The sequence below is a fragment of the Austrofundulus limnaeus genome, unplaced genomic scaffold (genome assembly GCF_001266775.1).
Source record: "Austrofundulus limnaeus strain Quisiro unplaced genomic scaffold, Austrofundulus_limnaeus-1.0 Scaffold1068, whole genome shotgun sequence".
In the NCBI taxonomy this organism is placed as follows: Eukaryota; Metazoa; Chordata; class Actinopteri; order Cyprinodontiformes; family Rivulidae; genus Austrofundulus; species Austrofundulus limnaeus.
The window spans coordinates 53,599-77,629 of record NW_013953470.1 but is presented as its reverse complement, the minus strand read 5'-3'; the positions used below and the strand labels follow the sequence as shown (position 1 = coordinate 77,629).

At 38.6% G+C, this 24,031-nt stretch overlaps 2 protein-coding genes across 4 annotated transcripts in view; both read left to right on the top strand.

The window, feature by feature from the left end:
- Positions 1 to 15,138, top strand: si:ch211-235m3.5 (bicaudal D-related protein 1). Its single transcript, XM_014030485.1, has 10 exons — positions 1 to 561; positions 2,713 to 2,928; positions 9,436 to 9,555; positions 9,893 to 10,039; positions 10,383 to 10,553; positions 11,963 to 12,127; positions 12,732 to 12,809; positions 13,039 to 13,151; positions 13,336 to 13,456; positions 14,880 to 15,138. Exons 1-10 carry the CDS (start codon positions 316 to 318, stop codon positions 15,114 to 15,116), a joined length of 1,614 nt encoding a protein of 537 aa, XP_013885939.1. The 5' UTR covers positions 1 to 315; the 3' UTR covers positions 15,117 to 15,138.
- A 3,009-nt stretch (positions 15,139 to 18,147) lies between these two features.
- Positions 18,148 to 24,031, top strand: part of ube4a (ubiquitination factor E4A (UFD2 homolog, yeast)) — a 15,093-nt gene continuing 9,209 nt past the window's right edge. Inside the window, exons 1-7 of one of the 3 annotated variants that reach the window (XM_014030483.1) lie at positions 18,148 to 18,164; positions 19,204 to 19,403; positions 20,788 to 20,964; positions 22,394 to 22,506; positions 22,673 to 22,825; positions 22,960 to 23,119; positions 23,518 to 23,720. In XM_014030483.1, coding sequence (XP_013885937.1) covers positions 19,274 to 19,403; positions 20,788 to 20,964; positions 22,394 to 22,506; positions 22,673 to 22,825; positions 22,960 to 23,119; positions 23,518 to 23,720 — 936 coding nt within the window. In that variant the 5' untranslated portion in view covers positions 18,148 to 18,164; positions 19,204 to 19,273. Of the gene's footprint in view, positions 18,165 to 18,253; positions 18,454 to 19,203; positions 19,404 to 20,787; positions 20,965 to 22,393; positions 22,507 to 22,672; positions 22,826 to 22,959; positions 23,120 to 23,517; positions 23,721 to 24,031 lie in introns of those variants that run through there. The other 2 variants (XM_014030481.1, XM_014030484.1) reach the window with 2 other exon arrangements.

The following is a 24,031-nucleotide window of genomic DNA, read 5'->3' as shown; positions in this document are numbered from 1 at the left end:
CACACACACACACACACACACACACACACACACACACCCGAAAAGTCCGTTTTTCCGCATGTCACCGAGTTTCAGGAGAACATTTGCGTAATGACGCAGCGTTGAACTCCGGATGAGGACAGGTATAACAAGACTACAGGTGGGTGCTCGGGTGACTGAAGTCCACGCCCACTTGGAGACACAGAGGGGGAGGGGTCAGCCTACTTTCACCTGTGAGAATCATTCGGCCAGGTGTCATGGATGGACGCGCGTGAATGGCACCACTTCAGCGCGTCTGTGCGTCCTGAGAACCAAAGAGGCACGAYTGATTAGATAATGAATCGGCTAGACGAGTGGAGCTTCAAGTCCAAGAAAATGGACCTAGAGGAGGACTTCTACTTCGACTACGGAGCGGAGGAAATGACAGATTACCAGGACCCCTCTGAACTCCTGGCTGCTCTGAAACAAAAGGAGGAAGAGGTTATTTTGGCAGCGCAGCTGGGAAACGCGTTACTCCTGGAAAACCGTCAGTTGAAGGAGCAGAGCCAGAAGGTCCATGAGCAATACGCAGACAGACTGGAGGTAAGAAAAAGCTGCTAAATATCTACTACTGAGCGTTTAGAAATGGGGCTGAATGAAGTCAAACGTAAATATTCAACAGCAGGCTTTGTTATGGTTGAAACTGGGGCGAGTTTAGGTTTAATATTGAAACGTAAGATGTCAAATTAAAGAGATCTTTGACTTTATGAATACAATCCAGTCGGATCAGCCAGGTAAAGTTTTATTCAAGATGTTAGAAACAAGAAAAAAAGCAATAGTTGTTTTATTAAATCTCCATATGATGCTTAAATACTCATATGAACCAGTTTATAAAAAATGCAACCAGTGAACTGAAAACTGCTACATTTCTTTTCCTCTCATAGGAGAGGAGAGAAAATATAAGCAGTTTAGTACAATGGTTGGTTGCCAGTCAGAACCCCTTTATGGGCCACTAAACATCAAATTTAGTATATTGAAACAATTAAAATCAAATGTTTGTAATGATTCCTAAAAGCATTTAATTTATAGATGTKAAGATAAACCTATAAAAATTGTTGTGGTCATGATGAGCTTATTTATTTGGTCTCAAACATGGTCAGGGTTGTTTTGCAGGTCAGCTGCAAACCACAGCTTTCTGCACAAACTGCCTCAATTAACAACAATTTGTTCCATTTACATTTTAAAAGACACTCAAAGACCTCACTTTGACCACACAGAGACCTGAAGCTTTTTTTTTTTTTTTTTTTTTTTTTTTTTTTGGGTGACTGCAGAAGCTGAAATTTCAAAACAACAATGTTTCCCAGGCCACCAACTTTTTTTTTTTCTGGTGAAACACCTGCTGGTGCAGATTCCTCGAATTCAGTGTTTAACGATAAGACAGTTGGCTGTTTGTGTCGTACACAATCAACACGCCTGAGCAGCCGTGACCAAGTAAAATCTTTGTCTTTCAGAGAATCACTGCTGATTGAATCTATCTGTTTCGATGGTCACATAAACTATGACAAGAAGAATATAAGTCTGAGGATCTGTTTTCAGCACAGAGCTGGTCGTGTTGAGCAGATTTGAGACAGTTTGCACAGTGATTTCTCACATTTAACCAAATGTTTATTGCAGGGCCATTCAACTGGCGGCCCGCGGCCCACATCTGGCCCACTAGTGACCAAAATGCAGTCCGCCAATTGGTTCATTCATCTCAGCCCCTCCTGGTTTTCTACTTTAATTAATATAAGTTGTTTTAGTTAGACATAGACATATTTGGTATCTACAGAAACGTCAGAATCATGGCTAGAAGCTGGTAAAAACATTTATGTGCACACTAAAGACATTTAAAATTAAAAGCAATTAAAGATAAAACTATGAAAATAAAATTGGTTTAACATATTGGTAAGTGAGATGTCAAAATTAATATTTGTGTCAAATAGAGGGTACAACGTGTTCTGTTTGKTTTTGGTATTGTTTAATTATCACTACTTTTATAGGGTTATGTATGTTGTATTTATGATTAAATGAAGCAAAATAAACTACTTCAGTGGTAACAGATCTTTGTAATACTTGGTTTATTTACATAATGACTTTAGTTGCTGGATGTTCGACCCCTCAGCTGTTGACCTGCAGTAACTGTGGCCCCCGAAACAGTTTGGTTGAATAACCCTGGTTTAATGCAAAATTTGGAAATTGTAGAATATTTAGATAATGTGGTCACTTGTGATAAGTACTTTCCTTGTTCCCCTAGTATTTCATATGTGCTCACTGTTAAATATTGCTTTAGCGTTTAGCATTTGAACTGCATTCCTCCAAACTACTGTAGCTGAAATGCTAAATTCATTAACAGCATCCAGTTTAGGTGTGTGATTTATTGCAATGTCAATATTGTATTGTCGACACATTTTCATTATATCATTCAGATTTGCTGCAGTTGGACAAATAAATTTTAAGAGAAGAAATGATTTGAATACAAAAATAAACTTGATATTTTATAACTGATTAACTCAGCTTGGAAGTAAGAAATGGGGGATTTGAGGAAAATATGCTGGGAACCACTGCTCCATGACATCGTGCTGTTCTGCAGTTCTTTGTCTTATTTATTCAACCAGAAATAAATTGTATAATGCCRAATGATTTTTATATTTTGAGTTCGTCGTTGTGTTTTTTTTCCCCCCTGAACACCTGCATCCTTTCCGCTTGTGTTTGAAGGAGCTGGAGCAGGAGCGGCACGAGCTGCGAGTGAAGCTGGAGGGCTGCCGGTCCCAGTGGGAGAGCCAGGTGGGGGAGCTGGAGAAGGACGTGAGGGAGCTGAGCGGCCAGGTGAGGCAGCTGACCCGGGCGCTCGGCGAGGCCGAGAGGGACAAGAGCCGAGTCCAGCTGGAGCACGGCGAGCAGACCCAACGCCTCAGGGAGGAGCTCAGCTCTGTGAGTCCAGTTTGATGATTCCTAGTGTCGTGCTACGATCTGAACGCGATGATAAATTATCTGCGCACTGCTGAGCACCTGAGGCTCGGCCACTTAAACATCACAGTGACTGAGTCTGAACTGGAGCGAGACCTGACTCTCAGGAGGCCGGTTGGCTTGGAGTTTGATATTTGTTTTTACAATCATAAAATAATAGTTTTTAACTAAACAGGAAGACAGATGTGATGTTTGTCATTCGGGTGCTATGGTGCTGTCAGCCGGCAGATGATCCGAGTTGCTGCCGCAAAGGATGGAAATTATATGTAAACAAGGTGGGGAGTGAAAGTTGATGCCGTTATAAGATGACCAGAAAACTTTGGAAACATCTGCTGGTATTACTTTACAACTGACTGAGCAAAAGTATAAAAATAAAACTTAATTCTTAAAATACTGTAACCTAAATGACTTCATTGTTGTTTTAATGAAAACCAATTCTTCCAGATGTCTGGCTATTAATTAAGAAAATCAGGTGGATTGATTATATGAAACTRTTCGTCAACCGCAGCACTTCACAAGAACGTCATGACCTATTAAATCAGGTTAATGAGTAACCTGAGGTACACCTTTTTAACTTTTAAACTTTCTTGACGTAATGGTTAAGAACACTGACACCATAMTGCTGACTCAGATCGTTCAGCTTACGTGTTCAGGTCCAGGTTTTATGATGTCTATCCCGAGGAAACTCAAGCCAGCGGCACATACTTCACAGTTTCTTTATCAGTAAACATGGAGGAGCTGATTAGATCCCTCGGCTGGACGACCTTCAGTAATTTTCCAGCCTGAGAAAAGTGTGGCGTGTTCCTCTGGATGTTTGCAACATACCGTTACAGATGACCGGTCCCTCTGCAGAGCTGCTGCTCGTGTTGTTTCAAAACCGACCTGAGCTCGAAAAAGTTAAAAATGAATCCAAGCAGCAACTATAACCCTCCCATAAGTCAAGGTCCAGAGAATAAGGAAACTGTGGATGTTTTTCCCACTCTGTGGTCACGCTGAAGGACTAAACAGACTCCCCCTTTAAAGTTCAGGAAAAAGTCAATTTAGATCAAAGCTTTCAAAGTGGAGGAAGTGTCTTATTTGTCCGCCCGGCATCCTACACGGCTAACTCTGGACTTTTTGAGGCCGTAAGGATCGGACAAGAGAGCGAATGTGTTTGACACGAGAACGTACTGAAGCTTCATGTCTGGTGTTTCGTTTCCAGATGTTGAGGAGAGCGTTGTTGCTTCGCTGCCTGGTGCGGTGAGTCCTGGCTGGTTTTATCTGATTAACTAATGTGCTGAAAGGATCAGGTGACTTCACAAAAGGAGGAAGACTGCTACATGTTCCTAGAGACAATATTTAGTTCAACACTTATAAAATAAGTAATTAAACGTGGAACTGGTGGCTTTGACTGAAAAAGCATATTGGATTTAAACAAACTTTTGTATATTAGTTCTAAATATTGTGATATTGTGAGTTCTAAAAACTCTAATTTTAGCTAATAAGTAGCTAAAGCTCTCTTGTAATTTTATTACCAGCAACCAGTCACAAAGACATAATTTGTTTTAATTCTTGTTCACACATCCTGAATGAAAAATCCTAAATTTAACAGTTTGATACATTTAAAAAGGCTTTTTTTTTTTAGCATCAACAAGGCAATTACAACAGAGTTTTAGTTTAAATTTTTAGGTTTTGAACTGAAGGATGTTTCTTCTTGTCCTGTTTAAAGATTTATTTGGATTTCATTTTCTACTTCTAAAACGGGACTTTTTATACATTATTCATCTAATGTAGATGTTTTTGGACYTGATACTTCCTTTTTGTTCTCCTTGTTTTTCTTCACTTTACCTCATTTTTCTAAAGCACAGATGGCACGATGCGCTGTCGTGCTCAAGTAAAAGAATTGGATGGTAAATGAGTGAAAAACAACAACTTTGAAAGATCTTCAGAGGTCCTGATAATTAGTCATCAAGACCACTGAAAATTACAAGGTCAGAGTGGAGACCAAAAATGTACCAAAATTAAAGCATTTAAAACTTACTCAGTACTGTAGTGCCGATGATGTGGTGATTAACTCAGACAGAGCCTGAAGAAAAAAATGTATTAAATGTTAGAGGAAATTTCTGCCGGTAAATTTTTATTATAATTTAGTAATTTTATAAAACCCATCATGGTACACATTTTAATGCTGCTTGTTCRAACGAACCAACATTAAATTTATTAAAGGGATCCATGATCAGTTGTAACATTAGAATTGATTTGATAAACATATATTTTAACTGTAAAATAAATCTGTAAAATACTGTGGGCTGTTTAGTTTTTATAATTTTTAAACTAAAAGTTTAAAAATATATTACACGGACGGGGCCATTTTATTTACATGCAAAGCATTCTGGGTAAATGATGACGTGGATAGGTCCTCGGTGTGAGCGAGCTATATCCACCCTGAAGRTTAATCTTGGACAATATCTGACGATCGACTCTTTTAAATGAAACCAGAGAGCGTTGACAGAGAGGAGAAGGTAGAAATGACTCAGCCTGTAACTGAAAATACAGATGGAGGACAACAGAGCTGCTTCATGGAAGAAGAACCTCAGCTTAGTCTGTTAGCTTTAGCATTAGCCCCGACGCTATCACCATGTACTGTATATGTATTAGCTCAGCGCTACACATTCTCCTCTCATCACTGAGGTCCTCCATCCACATGACAGAGAGGGGAACACAAAAATAATTCAGCAGCAACTGAAAATATGGATGGAGGACCTCAGTTTAGCTAGTTTGTCACGCTAGCGCCGAGCTAATACATATAAGGCAATATAGCGTCTGCGCTAGCGCAAAGGCTAACAGACTAAGCTGAGGTTCTTCCATGAAGCAGTTCTGTTGTCCTCCATCCATATTTTCAGTTACAGGCTGAGTCATTTCTACCTTCTCCTCTCTGTCAACGCTCTCTGGTTTCATTTAAAAGAGTCGATCGTCAGATATTGTCCAAGATTAATCTTCAGGGTGGATATAGCTTGTTCACACCGAGGACCTATCCACGTCATCATTTACCCAGAATGCTTTGTGTGTAAATAAAATGGCTCCATCCGTGTCAAAATATATTTTTAAAAATTTACAAAACTAAATTCCCTACAGTATTTTTACAGTCTTTATTTTACAGTTAATGTATATGTTTATCAAATAAAGTCTAATGTTACAACTAATCAGGGATCCCTTTAAAGAAGGCATTTGTCTAAAGTCACATCCATATCGGTCATTGGTGGCACAAGCTTGACAAGCGATCAGGTTTTACAAGAATGAGCCCAGTATGGTTTGCAGGATTCGACACAAGCACTTGAGCAAAGCAACAAAACAAAAATGTTATGACAATTGTCCCTGTGTGAGATGGCACAAATCATTTCTGTGTTCATGGTTCTTCAAGGCTGAAACTACGTTATAATTGCAACAAGTAAACGGAGCACGACAGGAATGTGGAGGAGAGCTCTTTAACCTCACCTCAGGAACATSAGAGTTCAGAAGCAAGAGCAAAACATTCCTGCGATAAAGAAGATGGAGCGATGAGGAATGTTCCGTCAGTCTTCGTKCCGGCTCATTTTAGGAAGCAGCTGCACAAAAAAACTAAAAATAAAAATAGTGTACAAGCCAGAATGTCACATACTTATGTAAACTGAAGCCATTGTGTAATAGGTGTGTGAGCCGACTGGTTATTTAACTTCTGATCACCTGACAAGTCACAAATATATTTTGTCTTCTTAAATCACCTGAAAGTTCTTAAGTTGAACAGTGATGATTTTGTCAAGCTTGTGTGSTTATTAGTGGATTGACACGAGGGGGGATTTTCACAAGGCAGAACATCAAATCTAATTCAGATAACGGGAAATTATGACTGAGATATTTCTTTAAACTTCTGGGAAACATTATCAGTGCCTCACAAATTCAAAAGTAAAACTGTGCTTAAGAAATCCCAGGCTGGAAAAGGAGTTTGGGTATGGAGATAAGCTGGAAATGTTAGTAACCTCCAGGTTGTTTCCAGAAATAAGAAAGGGATTTTCACAGATTTGGAAATTGTTTAATATCAAATGAATTTTTGTATTTGAGGTTTATTTTTCCTTTTTTTTTTTTACAAAAATAATTCATAAGAATGAAAGTAAAGGTGATCACTTAAGTGACTTGAGTCACTAAAGGTGACTGAGAGCTCTATACTTTGGTAATGATGTTAGCTCATTCATTCATGTAGCCATGTACTTTAAGGTTTATGTACAATAAATTGTTTTTTAAAAGTCCACACCATGATAAGCAAGAAAAAGCACCCTCATTTTGCACATGATACAAGTTTTAAAACAGCAGTACGTTATTTCATCATTTCCTGTCTGGAAACCCTGATCTTCAGTGTTTTTCAAATTTGTTGTCTACACACACATAAGCATTTACTGTACACACAATGAATTTAGCCAATAATTATTTCTACTGTGTTTGCACTGCGCCTTTCTGTCTTTATCCTCATGGTGAAGTGTTGAAGTCGTTGCTTCTCAGTCAACATGTTTCATTGTAAACATTACGGTCTGCAGAGACCGCTGAATGGACAGGATTCACAACCAGCCACAAATTCCTGGTAATTCATTTTATTGATGTAATCTGGAAGATCAGACCATTATTTTTTTCTTGGAAACTCATGTGAACCATGTGAGACTGTATAAAAACAGAAAAGACTTGAAACAATGTCTGAACTTTTAACTGCAGCTGTTCAGGTTTGTCATAAAGGATGTCACTCTGTATTTGCATCAACACGTGTTTGTCATAACCGGTTTAGTAAAGCCAAGAAGAAATCCTCACGGACCCACAGTGTTTAATTTAGTGTATGGTGAAAAAACTGCACGAGTAGTTGACCAAACCATCAAAGAACTCAAAATGTATGAGTACAGAAAGTTTTTTGGCTCAAGTCTTAATGGTACAAAGAATAGAAGATCCACAACATTTTTAATGATTGTGAAATAAAATTTATTAGGAGAAAACCTAAACTGTACGAGATTTAAGACAGAAAATCTCAAAGGCATCATTGGCTGTACATCTACAACTCATAATTAACTTTAGCAGCACATAAATGACTATAACAGCAAATATTAARCTGAAACTTGTCACTTTGGTGCGAGATCTTTGTTTAAACCTGTAGCATGACAATTTTCTCTTTATTCAATGTTATTTGTTACAAAGCCCCCAAAAGAGACTCTGTACCAAAGTATATTTCTCTCTTTCAGTTTGTGTCAAAAGCAGTCTTTCTCTGAGACTTGCACTTGACTCGTCCGTCCACCTTTTCACCTCTCGTTTCCACTCCGTGTCGTGTGATCACTGCCGCTGGCTGTGGGTTAACGGTGTGTTTATTGGACAGCTGAGATGAATCCCTCTCTGTGGATTTCCGTTATCGGACGTGAAGCTGCCTRAATTCAGACGAGGCTTCCGTGACCTCTGCTCTCCTCCGTCAGCATCACCAAGCTCCCAGAGCAAAACAGAAAAGACAATAATATACATCACAGAGAGAGAGAGAGAGATGAAGGGGCTTTTTCTGCTTTTCGTGTTGCCTCTCGAGGCCAGACATCCCGGGGGAGAGCAGTCCTGTTTTGGGAGGGTTCCCTGAGGGCTTTGGGGTTGTCAGCTGGTTGATACCTCTGTGTGTTTTGTAACGATCAGGCTTTGTGTGTGTGTGTGTGGGGGGGGGGCTGTTTATAATAAAGCATCCTTCTTCCATTCATGTTTGGGTGATTTTCAGTGCCACCTCTTTTCTAGAAGAGGCCCACGTTAATGATGAGAASTGAAGGGCCTCTTTTTTTTGTCTCCACACAGCACGTCTTCATGCAGTGTTTTGTTTTTGCCCATCAGTGTCCGTTTTATTCTCGTCCCCCCCTCTTATTTTGTCCTGCCTCGCTCCCTTTTTTACGCTCATTCCGACACGAGCTCGTCTTTCAAACTTCAGCCCTCGTGACGCTCAGGTTTACCCTCTGCTGTCTAATGTGGCATGAAGCAGTTGAAATTTCCTCGCTTCCATCTTTTGCAGGGGCCAGCCTATTATCTTGTATTATGTGGCGATGATGGGACCTGACAGGGGCTTGCAAAACCGCTGAGTAAGGGGAAATCAGGGGTCATTTGAGTGGGAGATGAAAGGTGGTCCGATCACTGGGGCTTCAGATCTGGGACAGGGGCATTCCATTTATTGTTTTAGCTCTTGTTTCGTAACCTCTTGGRATAAACATGTCTCAGAAATGGTTCTGGCAAAAATATTGTGATGTTTTCTGCCAGAAGTGCTACAGCTAGCTGCTGCTTGTGGTTACAGTTAACTAAAGTCAGCAAGTGTTTTACTTGCTGAAGACAAAACTGAAGGGAAAATGTCCTCAAAACAAGCAGGTCTACTTTAAGTAAAATGTACAACCAAGCTGTTCTGTCCCTTTTTGCTTCTTTACATAGTTTAGAAAACCATTTTTTTCTTATGTGTGTTTGAAGGCGATGGAGGTGGAACGAGTGGTGTCCACCGAACTCCAGGCTCTGAAACAGGATTTGAGACAAAAGGGAAGCCACAACAGGGAGCAGGACGAGGAGCTGATCAGTGCCATGAGGGAACAGGTACAGTCAATACATACTTACAGATGTGACATTTTGGAACTTTAGATGATGGCAGCAGGCCAGACAACATCCTAATCCTCAGTTTTGTAAAAAAAAAAAAAAATGGCTGAAGTGCTTGTCCTCATAAACAAACCAGAACAAACTGCACCACCTTTTTTCTTTTCAGTTTATTTTCTTTCAAAGGTGTCCCTGATGTTTCACCTTATTGCATTCATTTTGTTGTCATTATCTATAGCTAATTTAGGCATTCCAGCTTTCAGTTGTTATGGGAAGGAACTGAGCATTTCAATTTAAATTAAAATCTCTTAACCAAGGTCCGTGTTTGCTTGTTTTACAGGTATTACGACTAACGCAGAAGGAGCAGACGCTGGAGCAGCGTTTGGAGATYGTGTCTCAGGAAAACGCGGAGCTCCGAGCGAGTTTGATCTCCTTRCAGGCGCGTTTAGATCTGCATGATCAACTGAACCAGCAGCAAAAGCAGCAGGTAATCACTGAAATGTGCACGCACACCTTGCATACAGAAAAACAAAGCAAAACAAAAGCACCAYGAGCTCTTCGACTACAAGGACTTTTTCTTCACTCCTGGGTTTCGATGTTGTGAAAAGACTCGCTGAACAATCACCTCATCCCTGCTTTTGAAATATTAACCCACAAGTCTGGATTCCTCTCGGCTTTAGTTTCAGGTCAGCTGGAATCTGGCTCATCTGGATTTCTCTTCAACAGAGAGCCTGCCTAGTTTTTCCACTCCGCCACTTAAACGATTGTAACAGATGTTTTGTGTAAAATATAAATATAATTAAATGTGCACGTCGCTTCTTGTTTTTTAGTTAGTCGAGGCGCTGCAGGAGGCGGAGGTGGCGCGGGGCCGCTCCCAGCAGCTGCAGGCTCAGGTGGAGGGGCTGCAGGAGGAGGTCACCTTGCAAGAATCCAGGAGCCACTTGGACGCCTCCCTGCAGTCCGAGCTGGAGACGGCGGATTTAGGAGTCAGCAAAGCAGAGGTGAGCGGCCGTTTCCCACCATCAGCTCAATGAACTGGTTTTATAACACCGTGAACGACAAAGATTCAAGCAAAAACATTTCAGAATGGGCTCTGAGGGCATGTTGGGGACCATGCTCAGCTACCACCATACCAAACGTTATTTTGGAGTTGATGTTCACCCAGTGGTTCCTTTGAGAGCTTCATTAAGTCTGGTTCAAGAGATATTTCGCTAACACTACAGACAAACAAGCCTTTAGGTTTGGGTGATAAAAAAAAACAGGCAAACAAACAAGAGGTTTACCTGAAAGTGATTCAGCATTAAATTCACAGAGCTGCTGCTAAACATAATTGCAGAGAAAATGATTATGAACCACAGATTACAAGGTCTGCACAAACGGTTTTGGTTGCTCATGACAAAGCAGATTTAAAATGATTGTGGAAATTTATTTTTATTTTTATTTTTTTGGCCAGGAAACGGAAATGTTTATCACACGAGACGGCGAGGCTCTGCGACAAACATGTAACTCCCCAATGGGTTTGTTTGGACTGCATTTAGGAGGAAGTGGGTCTTAAGAGAAGAATGTTAAAGTTTTATTGGAACAATCTGCACAAATCAATTATACAGAACGATTGCGTCGTGTAGATGCTAAATTTCAGAACAAAAAGCCCACATTTCATAGTAAAAACAGCGTCTCTCTCTGCTGAAAGGAACACGATGATAGAACAGCTTGTGCAGTTCTCAGTGTGGCAGTGTGACTTGGGTTTGTCGAGAGCGAGAAGGTGCAAATATAGTGAATTTCAAAGTGTAAGAAATATAAAATCAGACTCCTAACAACGTCTGAGAGGGAACAGAGAATCCTCACACTCTCTAGCGGGTTACTGACAGGAAGGTGGGATACAGAACGGCACGCAGGAGGTATTCACTACATTTCCTGCTTATCACGGCTACATTGTCGAGCTTCCATAGTTTCGGATCTTTTGTAACAATAACATGACGACAGCATGTAAAATTCACCTGAGGGGACGGATGTTTGGGAAGGTTTGAGTCACAAGATGCTGGATTAATATTTGACAAAAGGTTTGTGTAAACATAACCTAAACCTATTATGTCAAAAAGGAACTCATTCAGAAATCCTCATGAGCAAATTAGCAAACGTGTGGGACCAGTTTGGTCAGGTGAGTTTAAAATAGTCATCATGAGGTAATGTTGTCATCTTGAGGTAATGTCCACCTCGCTTTATGTAAATAACTGATATCACTCATCAAGGTGGTTTGTTTGGATTCTTGTTTTTGCTTTTCATTTAAACCTCTTAATTATAAATGTATTTATTTTGTAAAGGCCTTCCTTGAATAAAAATAAAGTTATGTCAAACATCTAAGTTTTGCCTGACACTTTGTTATATTTCTGTTAATGTTTTCTTTACACAGATGGCACAAGAAATGGGTTCCATCCTCCAGTTACTCCTCCCTCTGACCCAGGTCCTGAACAGCTCAGAGAGGTCAGAGGTCGTGGATGAACCGGAGGACCTGCAGGCCATGCTGCACCAACTGAAGGGAGTGGCTCAAAATCTGGCAAAGACGTCCAACTCTGAGGTGAGAGTCATGACAAACTGAGACAGAAAGCTGCAACGTGTTTCCCCAGAAGGTTTTTTTTTTTTATTAAAAAGTCTTTGAATCACAGTAATTTACTCTACATGGATAGTAAGTCATCATGAATATTATGATCAAGACATTAGATCTTTGTAGCAGAATAACTGTCAGGATTAGATTTGTTCTGTTAGAAGTTAAACAGTAATGAGTAAGTACAAAATTWAAAAAAAGAATTGAGAAACTGAATGATTTGTAAAAATACAGCAATGAATGACTTTGCAGAAAAAGTTTGAGCCGTTAAAGCAAAAAGTGGCAAAACACTACACATGTACACACACACATAAGACAGGACAAAGTATCAGAGAGCAGCCTGATTTAAGCTTCCTGTTGCAGTTAGCGTGCTCGCACAAGCKATACAATTGTCCAGTTGTGCTTTTCAGAGCTGAAACATCCCTTATTCAGTGTAAYTAAATATCCAGCCCTGCCTCTTTGCCCCCTTTAGATCACCATCCATGAAGGCGAACACCACAGAAACCTCTTTTTTTTTTTTTTCTTCCTGCACATGTGTGGCTGACAACTGATCTCTTTGCTAATGTCTCTGCCCCAGGAGGTGAATCTGGGTTTTGTGGACAGGACGGCCGATCACTGTGGGAATCTGAGCGCAGCCCGGGAGCTGAGAGATCAGGTAACCTGCTGATGAATAAACACGTCTGTCAAACAGGGACMGTGCCTGTGGCGGGACCAGTGACCTCTTGTCTCTGCAGTTTGTTGTAGCTCCAAGAACAGAAGCATCACACCCACAAAAACACATTATTTTTGCTTCAAACTTTGTTATAGCTCTTAAACACAATTTTTAGATACTCGCTTGCTTTTGGTTAATTAAAAACTTTATTTTTTTACCTTTTTTTCTGCAGAACCTCCAGCTGCAGCAGGAGAATGCCAAGTTATTGCAAAAGCTGCAGAACATACAAGATCAGACCGACTTTGTTCAACAAGCTGTTAAAGACCGGGATGAAGCTATAGCCAAGTAACTAACTCATCATGTTGACATTTTCAACCATAATGGAAAAAAAACTTTTAAGATTCAATTTCTTTGTTTCCAAACAAGAAGCTAGATATACATTTTTGCTGATATGAGTTTGAACATTCTGAATTTAAAAATAATAATAATATAAAAAATCCCGTATTTGACTGAAAATATTTCTCTGCAGGAAAAACCTGATGGAGGTCGAGTTGCTGAGAAGCAAACAGGACATGATGTGTTTGAACAACCAGTTATTAGACGCAATCCATCGTAAGCTGGAGCTGTCCCAGGAGCTGGAGGCCTGGCAGGTGAGTTTCACCGTTTCTGTTTAAATCACAACTTTATTTTGGGGGAAAACAACACAGGGCTCTCGTTTATGTTTTACATGCTTTAATAATAAAAACAATTAAAAAACTACCGCTTTAGCATAAGTAGGTTTATAATAATATTTTTATTTTATATAAGTTTATATTCTTCCACCTTGCAGCACTTGTTTTGTTTTGCTAAGTTCTTTAGCTGTGGCAGCCATCTTGAGTGGGGTCAATTTCAAAAGGTCCATCCAATAATTACTTGATTGCTTTGAGAATTTTGATAAAGTCTGTCCTGTAACTCTTTTTTTTTTTTTTTTGCTCACAAACCTACTAAAACACACGAAAAAAAAATCAGCTCCTGATGCTAAAACCACAAATTTCACAGCTCAATATTTGCAGTTTTTGTTATGATTTAATGGGAGCAGAGTTGTGTTGTCCTCGGTGGGACAGATGCAGTCCTGACAGTTTCCAGAAGACATGAGCAGCAGGTGTCCTCTGCTGCTGAGTCACTACGCCAAGCTGAGCCATCTGTCAGCCTAGACTCTAATCGCTGATGAAGATAAGATTTAAACCAAAACAATGATTCATTTCCCCCAGATTTAAATGTCCTCCCCGAAGGAAATAAAACATGCATTATTCATTAAATGGGACCACTTCTAACAGTTGATGTTAAAGATGGTAAAATATTCACTTCACTTATAGAAATGATGAATATTTGAATTTCAGTGACAACACGACTCATCTGTACGTACAGATTAGTRCGACCATAAAGCTTGGTTTGACGGATGGAAGTCACCGCCTTGAGTTTGACACAAGTGCTTTATTGTATGTATTATAGGCTGCTGCCATAAAAGGCAGATAATCACGTAAATGCCTTTGTGTGTCTGTTAGTAAAATATTTCATAAACCAGTGGATGCATTTTAGTGAAAAAAGTAGACCACTGAATGCAAATCTACAACTTTTGGAGTCACATCTAATTACTATTAGCATAGACAAAAAAGGCTAAAACTCTTTCAGTTTTACAGATATTGAACTAAATTTCTGTGCGTTAGTCGCTGAGCGTATTTCCAAACATATGCTTTGAGTGCTAATCAAGTTCGATTTTTGTTTAAAGTGTACCCTTACAAGGAATCTTAATGAACTGTAATTGTAGGGTTTATAAGGTTTTTAAAAAGAGACTGTCGTCATTGATTTGGTGACACCCCACAAGTTTAATTCTTTTAGGCTTTTATTTTAAAATGATTTCTGATCGGCTCAAATCGTCCTGAACAGAGAATTGGTACAAAACAGGTTAACAGTTTTACTTCCCAAATTCAGTGCAGCATATTTTTCTTTCCTACATATTATTATTATTATTATTATTATTATTGTTAATTATTGTTAGACCTGCCTCTCACTCTCATCCTGTCTTTTCTCCAGGACGACATCCAAATCGTCATCAACCAGCAGCTGAAGTCTCAGCAGCAGTCGGAGAAGCCTCCGAAGAAGGCCGCCTCCAACGGTTTGTCCTTCTTCAGCAGGCCCAGCAGACAGCTCTCCACCTGGACGCGCCAGCCCTCCTCTTCCTCCTGCAGTTCAGACACTAACCAGGACAAAGTCCAGTCCCCCTGGAAGGACTGGCTAAAACTGGGCAAAGGGGCACAGTACGGCAAATAACGATTGTCCCCTCATTACTGGATGGATGTGATGAGTAGTAAAAATGTGGTTAATTATGTGGTGGAAAAAAAGAGCCATAAAGACACTCCCGAGTGATGAAGAACAGAGCTACTGCAAACAAACCTTCACCGACTGAAATATTTCATTATTTTGTTTTGTTACATAAAGATCATTATTGATAAATTTATTTGATGGAGAAAAGGCACAGATATAAGATTTTTCTTCTTTCTGCTGCCTTTCATTTCATTCCATTAGATTTATTTTGTATTTTTATTTTATTTATTTTTATTTTATGTTATTTTTTAAGCATATCACTTGTTGTAGTTGAAAAAAATAAATTTTGGAAAAAAGGGGGCATGTATATTTTTTTCTTCTGCTTCCTTTCATTTAAAATGTGATTTTTTTTGTGTATAAATTTTTTTATTTTTGAATAAATGAATTAAACAAAATGGAAACTGTGACCACATGGAACAACAGCATTTTCAAAACTCTGCATACAGACTGTAAACGTGCCTTATTTTGATATATTGTCAACCTCCTTATTGTCACTGTATTGTAAATGAACGATGGGTGTCGTTCATTGAAAAGTGTTTGTTTAGAGTATTTAATTCCAGATGAACATGTCAGGAACTTAAAAGGATCAAACACTTCATTTATATATATGTTTTGTTCAAAAGTAACATTTTCTAAATAACTTTATGTACAGTGACTTATCTTTTTAGAATTTTGCTCTTATTTCTTTTATTTTTAAGTTGAGTAAATGTTGTCAAAATGATAATTTGGTAAAATATTAGTGTATATACATGTATATATTTTATGTTCAAATTAAAACTGTTTCCAAACCTGTTTGACCAGTTTTGGCTCACATCTGAAATGATCATCAAAAAGTTTGATAAAACATATAACAAATATAAAAAAAATCATCTGTAGTTTTTTATGTTTTTATAGTTCAAATCTTGGTCTGAAAATAATTAGTTTCTATTAGCTTAAGCTTTTTTGGCAGTGGGTGCTGACAAGTGTGAAAAGTTAAAAAGTTGTGTATCAAGGTGTCAAGTGTTTTAGCTGTAATTGTATTTTGTTATAAACAAAAAGCTGCCTGTTCAGGTTAACGTAAACTATTTAATTCTTTTAGAGCATCAGTGTCAACGTATTCAGTTAAAATTGCAAACCACACTCATTTCTGGTTGGTATTTCCCACTTTCTGTGCATTATTTTGTGTTTTCAGCTGATTGTCAGAAAATGGGCGTCTTGCTGAAACTGAAACCAGAACTTGTTGGTAAAGGAAACACATGTTGCCATTGTTTTAAAATAACTTCCTGAGGTCTCCGATAAAATGTCTGTGACATCCTTTTATCAAAACACGACAAGAGCAGAGTTCAAGAGTTCTCCAGTTTACCAGATTGAAACAGCTCGTCTGTTTGGTGCAAATCTCAAAACGTAGCTTTAAAGCTGTGGGTACAAGGAAATAAAATTAAATCTGACTGGTATGAGACGTTACAATCTGAACTGCTTTCTAAAGTAACAGGTCCTCATCCCTTCCAATTGGAAGGATTATATATCCATTGTGGCTTTGGGAATGTCCTCAAAACCCCCAGAAAGAGCTGTTGTCCCTCCTGGACTTGTCTCTGCATCTGAACCTCAGATTATCAACGAATTAACTGAACCAGACATTCAATTCAGACATTAAAATAAATAGTCTCAAGAACATGAAGTCCGTTCTAGCTTTGTTTTAGTGGTTTCCTCAGGTTTGTTAAGGTGCCGTATTCTCTCTATTTTCAAAAAATAGTTGTGAAGACTTTATGAGATAGATAATGACTTTAAAGTCCAACCTAAACTTTAGTCTCTGGATCTTGCTTTTCATTGTGCTGCTTGCATATTATTGCTGACTGTGAGAAGAACTACATACAGTATACGTACAGTGATCTCAGAAGATTCCTCTGAAATAGAAACAACAGTTCATCTATTCTGCAGCTGTCAACAAGTTAGTGTGTTCTGGTCTGATATTCATAGTTGGGTCTCACTTAAAATCTCTAATATACCTACTTTTACATCTAAAGATGTTCTTTATTTTACGGATAGTTTGGTGCCTGGTGATTCTGATATCGTCAATCTTGTAATCATTTTATGTAAATCCTTTATCCATACATGTAAATGGAAAAATACCCCTCCATTGTTCACTGTTTTTCTGAATTACTTTGATTTTTTTAAAATCACTTAAATATGCCTCTAATTCTAATAAGAAAATTGCCACAATGTGTGAAAACATTGCTAAGTCCTTGCTATTTTAAATAAGATGCCTAGCCTATGCCATTATTGTTTTGTTCTATTTCACTTATTTGTTTTGAATTTTTTTGTTATAAAACTACTCATTTCTAGCTATGGAAGCCCATTTCCGCCACCCTGATAAAAAATAAAACTTGTTTCTCATAATTATGAGAAACTATCTCATAATTATGACTTAGCTATCTCATAATTATGAGATAGATAAGTCATAATTATGAGATAGATAAGTCATAATTATGAGATAGATAAGTCATAATTATGAGATAGATAAGTCATAATTATGAGATAGATAAGTCATAATTATGAGATAGATAAGTCATAATTATGAGATAGATAAGTCATAATTATGAGATAGATAAGTCATAATTATGAGATAGATAAGTCATAAATATGAGATAGATAAGTCATAATTATGAGATAGCTAAGTCATAATTATGAGATACAAGTTTTATTAATTTTTTCTATCAGGGTGGCGGAAATGGGCTTCCATTCATTTCCTGGTTTGTTCTGAAAACTGTAATATTGTCAAATCTACTCCCCTTACTTGTTTTGTACACAATATAAGTTTTCAAAAAAAAAAAACTCAAAAGATACATGGTTATTCAAGACATGGCGACATGGTGCAATGTAGCCTGGCCCTTGCCTCCCTACGCAGCTCCGCTCAGTTCTAGTTTCCCTTCACTGATCCTTTTAGCTGCAAAGTGAAGGACAGGCTCTGGTTTGAACCAGGCCAGGTGCAATGCTGCCACCTGCCGTTCCACAGAGGTACTGCAGAAATTTAACTCGATAAAGGAGCTAATAAATGTAGTTTAGATGACTTGAAGTGTTAGGGAAAAAAGGCATACGAACAATGCACATAATTGCAAAATCCAAAACTTTGTGCTGGCATGCAGTCCTACAGGTTTGCATATGTTGCTCGTGATGGAAAGAAGCGGACGCGTCGTCCCGCTTTGATGACGGCTACAGCTTCTGTTTACCGAGGAAATGCTAGCTTCGTTCATGGAAGCATTTTTATTTTCTAACTCAGAATCAGTCATTTCTGCTCGTTAAACAGGTACGACAGCACTCTTTACTGTTTGTATACACTGCTCAGGTTGGAAACACGTAAAGGATGTGTGCTGGTTTCGTAAATAAATGATGCAATTGATCCGTTGTGACCTTATGACAGCTTAGCTTGTTGCTTCACGGTGAGCTAACAAGTTAGCCCCGCTATCTTGTCAGTGTTTCAAGTAGCTAAATCTGCTTCTACTATTGAAACTAATAAGTGAATGGGTATGGCCGTCTTAAAAAACCGTGACGTTGGTTGGTATAAGCTCAACTGAGTGTTTAAATGTGAAGCGATCGATATCCTGACAGCACCGTGGAGATTTAATGACAGCTCACTCTGTCCTAACGACTCAAATCATTGAGTTTTTACTTTCTTTTTCTTTCTGAAAACCTTTAAACATCAACAGACAATGTTGTACTGTACAGTACTGGTATGCGGCTTTCCAAACTAGTTAAAAAATGTCAACTTGATGTGTTTTTATAGATAGATCAGTGTTACTGACTGTGCAAAAGCTAAGGAGACTCATGCATTTGTTCCATAGGGTTTGTAAAAACAAAAAGATGTGGAAATCTACCCTTCATAAACAGCTTTATGCTAAAATATTCCTTTCAGGAATTTTTCATGAAAAAAAAACATTATTTTGTGTGTTTCCATTTTTAAAATAAAGTGTAAACATATTGCAGCTGTTTCTTTAGTTTCTGGGAGGAGAAATGTGAGCCATGATGGTAAATCCAACCTCAACTTACCTGTTTGTAGGACTGTTTGCTGTGTTTATTGCTCCTTGAGGCTGGGATCGTGGATGGAGTGAGTGTTGAGCCCCAGTGAGATGACTGACCAGGGCAACAACAACCACAACATCTCCTGCAACCCCTTCGCTGCCCTCTTCGGTTCACTAGCGGATGCCAAACAGTTTGCATCTGACCAAAAAGCCCAGCAGCAGTCTGCTGAGCCACCATGTGAGTAGAGCATAAATTCCTGTTAGACTCACACGCTTACATTTGTGCTGAATAACAACACGTGAATGTATTTATTTTATTTATGTATTTATTTCAAACCGGTTCAAACGGCCACGAAGCAAAGAGTATTTAAGAAACAAAAAGAAAAGACAATACACACAGACGGCCACAAAAACTGATACTTTTTAATTATAACAAAAGAAATATTGTGCACATATCAGTAACTGGGTAGATAACGAACACACAGTGTTTTATCTGTTTGAAAAGAAGTAGAAAGAAGTATAAACTTATTTAATCCTACCCCTTATCTCTATTATTTCTTACACAAAGTGTAATATATTCATAATATATTATATTAGTAGTGCATTAATAATATGTAAATATGGTATTCATATACTTTTGTCTATAAGAAATAAATTCAAAGCAAAAAAAAAATAGTATTCACAACCCCATAAGCACATACACATTCATATTTAAGTCAAACAGAAGTGGCATAACATATTCCTAGCATTATTGCAGTCAATAGCAATTAGTGACAAAATAATTTAAGTATGTATGGAAAAGTAAATCTGACATCAGTGAACAGCCCTATATGTGGATTTGTTTGAATGTATAAAGACTAAAATTTACGTCTTGTTGCAGTCATCCTCAAAACGAGGCTTTAATCAAACACAGTGTTGGATCCGATTTTTACCTGATAATAATTCTGTAGTTGCAGAGTTCACAAACAGTTTTGAGTTAGTTAAACCTCCTTGCTGCTCCTCTGCAGCTGTGCTGCGGTGCTATTTTGTTTGATTTTTTTTGTAAATGTGTAGTTTTATCAGATGTCTTTCAGTTTTTGCCTTGCCTATCACGTGTGGTGTTTAGCTGCTACATTTCAAATACATTTTGCATGGTGGAAATGGAAATTTAAATAATTTAAACGAAGACATCTTAATTTGAGATCTTTAGTTGGTCAGTGGAATGCGTGGTTGTGTATTATTACATTATTACATCTTGACATTTTCCAAAACCATTGTTATTCGCAGATCAGTAAGTCCAAATAAGTTTTCATAGAGCTTTAAGTTTTAAACCATTGCATGTTATATTTTCCCTTTTATGGTTCTATTTTAGCCTTGAAAGAACTAAAACACTAGACCTCCAGCTTTTTGCCTGTTTTGCAGTTTAAACATCCTCTTKTTTCATATAAACACAATGTTATTTTATTTTGAAAGGACACATTTTGAAAACATCTCAACAGTGTAGGTAAATTTTACAAACAAAATCTGAATATGTGGCCACATATTTGAATTCAATGTCAGYGCTAAAAAAACAATCTGCCTTCTTTGTTTCCTGCTAAACTTTKGGCTGAATGTAACACCCCCTTTTTTCTCCTCCGGGACAGTGGAGGACTCAGGAGAGAGCCAGTCGGAGTCAGAAAAYTCCGTTTCAGACAGCGTTGATGACAACGATGACTCCGTGGCAGAGATTAGTCGCTCATTTCGGTCACGACAAGAGCTTTGTGAACAGCTCAATGTCAATCACATGATYCAGAGGATATTTCTAATCACGCTGGATAACAGTGAGTAGAACCTGGCTCATTATCAAACTGCTGTGCGTAACTTGGGTAAACACTCGTCCGACGTTGCGTTCTCTTAAGCATCGCTCAATTATATGAGTAATGTGGATTTCATAAAATCTTCAAGAACTTGAGAATATCTCTTTGTGTAGGTTGTTTTAGCTGCTTTTGCCTCTCTTATGATATGATCTCAAAAAAGACCGGATATACTAAATAGTTTACTTACTGTAACTTTTCTTTTTATGAWTGTGCGTCAGGACTAAAGTGGACCTCAGGGAATCAATTTTCTGAGGCATGCGTGGTCAAAGTTAGGTCAGCCAGTTTCTTAGTCAGCTATTACCAGCAAATCTCATTTYCCCTGAAATTCTTACGTTCACATGAAAAAAAAAAGAGAGCATCAGAAGGGTAGATGCTTGTTGATGGAGACGCTGTTCATAAGTAGTTGAGGAATTTATTTTTCCTCTGAGTGCATTGTTGTGAGACGCAGCTCAATTTCTTGAAAATCACAATAAAAGTTTCTAGTCTGAAACAAATGACTCACCGTGCTTAAAGACGGCACAAAGGCCTTTGTGGCTGTGAGGTCTCTCTCCCTCTGTCTGCTTGCTGGATCTCTCATCACTCTGACTACTGAAAGATGAGTCATAATGTTCAGGAAATGTGGGATTAAAGCCCCCCTCCTGTCTTTGCACAGCTCCTTCCTCCTTTGAACATTGTAAATACATGCTGTGCTTTTATCCTCTGTCCTTTTTACTCTAATACTCAGCTGTTTTTCCTTATTGTATTTTGTGACTATTGTTGACCAAATGTAAAGACTTGTTTTTTTTTTAGGTGTTATGCGTTTTCATTTCCCTAATTAACACAAAATGATTTTCATAAACCTCCTRAAGAAAAGCAGCCTTGATCAAACTGTCATCTATAATTATAAGCCTGTCTCAAATTGGCCATAAAAAAAAAAAAACAATAGACCCGTTTTTGTTCTTCTGGATCTCAGCGCCTCTTATAAAAAATTGGGTTGGCATCTCTGGTCCAGTTCTTAACTGGTTTCGAACATATCTTAGAGGCAGTTGGTGTCATGTCATTTGATTTTAATCCTGATTCCTGACAAAGTGGTTGTTGCATGTGGTGTACCCCAAGGTTCAGTTCTTGGTTCACTTTTATTCAAGCTTTGGATGCTTCCACTTGTCATTCAGAAACATAACCATAAATTTGAATTACACAGCTGCTTTTCAGTTTCCTTATTGTCTGTTGTTGCAGATCCTCTGAACACCCTTACACAATGTATCAGTTACATTAATGTCCGGATGTCGCACGACTTCTTGCAACTCAGCAAAGATAAAACAGAGACGCTGTTATTTGATCTGAAGACTCAGATATAGAAAGAGATAGAAATGTGCTGTACAAATAAAGGTTTTGGTACTTTTAAAATCCCTAGGTGATCCCGGTCTGAGAGGAGGTAATGGGATCCCTCCTCGCTGTGTTTACCTGGAGGAAATGGCTGCAGACCTGGATGGACAGGACTGGTTGGACATGGACAACATAGAGCAGGTTAAATATTTGTTTTTTTTAATGTAACTCTTTGTTGAGTAAACCACAAAATGTCTGACTCAAGTCTGGTCAAGCTTTAGAAAAAATAAATTTCAAGCTCTGTGTGTGTTACTTTGAACACACTGAACTTGTGTGTGTTTGGGATGTTTCCMTTTTTGTTCTTCAGGCTCTGTTTAACCGCCTGCTGCTGTTGGAGCCAGGAAACCACCTCATCTATATGACATCATGCAGCRCGGTGAACCTGTCTGCTGACCGCGATGCTGGGGAGAAATGTGCCATCCCTTATCTTTTTGCTTGTTACCAGAGGGCTAAGGAGGAGGTGATCATTTTTTTCCTCTATGCTGTTTAATCGCAGCTCCTAATTGCAGTCACTTTGCAAATCTTTATGTTGAATATTGATCAGTAATTGTAACATAAAGACAACCCAATCATCCATTGTTTCCTGTGCATCAGGTAACAAAGGTGCCTGAGAAGTTACTCTCCTTTGCCGTCCGCTGCAAAAACCTGTCGGTGTCCAACACGCGAACAGTCCTGCTCACCCCAGAGATCTACGTCAACCAGAATATTTACGAGCAGCTTCTCGACCTGCTGCTGGAAGGATTTCAGCGAGCACGTAGGTCCTGCACTGGGTCTGTAGGGCCTGAATGTTTCCTTTTCTTGCTCTCTTGAAAATTTGGGTAAACACTCGTCAAATGAAAGTCTGACTTTCATTTGTTCATGTTTACAGAATTTTTATTTATTGTTACTTTTGTCAGATTCAAGTTATTTTTGTGACCATTGTGTGTTTTTCTTTCATTAAGCAAGGGGTACCAACTATTTTGTCCACGTGTGTGTGTACCAGAAAATATTAGTGGTAGTACATCAGAAAAAAAATTAATCAAAATTTACTTCAGTGTATAATACGACCCCTTAACTTTATGAATTGTTATTGGGGTTAAATCTTTCGCATTATACTCACATAAATACGGTAAATGTTTAGTTTTCTACCTACAAAGCGACTGTGTGTTTCAGATCCAGAGGAAGTGATTGAATTTGTAGAGGAGGTCATTGCTGGCCTGCTCTCTGACCAAGAGGTGCGCACCTTTGAGGAGGTGATGGTTCCAGTCTTAGACATTCTCCAGGGACGCGTCAAAGACTTGGAGCTGTGTCAGCCTGTCCTCTACTTTTACCTGGACGTTCTCCTCTATTTCAGCCACCATAAAGACATCGCCAAGGTGAGAGGACAAGCATTTGATTTGATCTGAGCAGAAGTTTAGGTTCGGTCACGAGCAAACAACTTCTGTGTTCATTACCATCAAAATAATACCAAACTAGATACCGCATAGCGGTAACATAATGACCCCCGCACACACAAATGCATCCAAACTCAGAAGTCTTTATTCCTAATAAATGTCATGCTACTAGGTACATCCTAAAATTGTAGTGGTTTGGGTGGGGGGGGGTGTTGCCCATTGATGGATCTGATGGATAGCCCCTCATCAGAGCTAAACAACCAAAGAAAATCTGAAGCTCCTATGTTTAATAG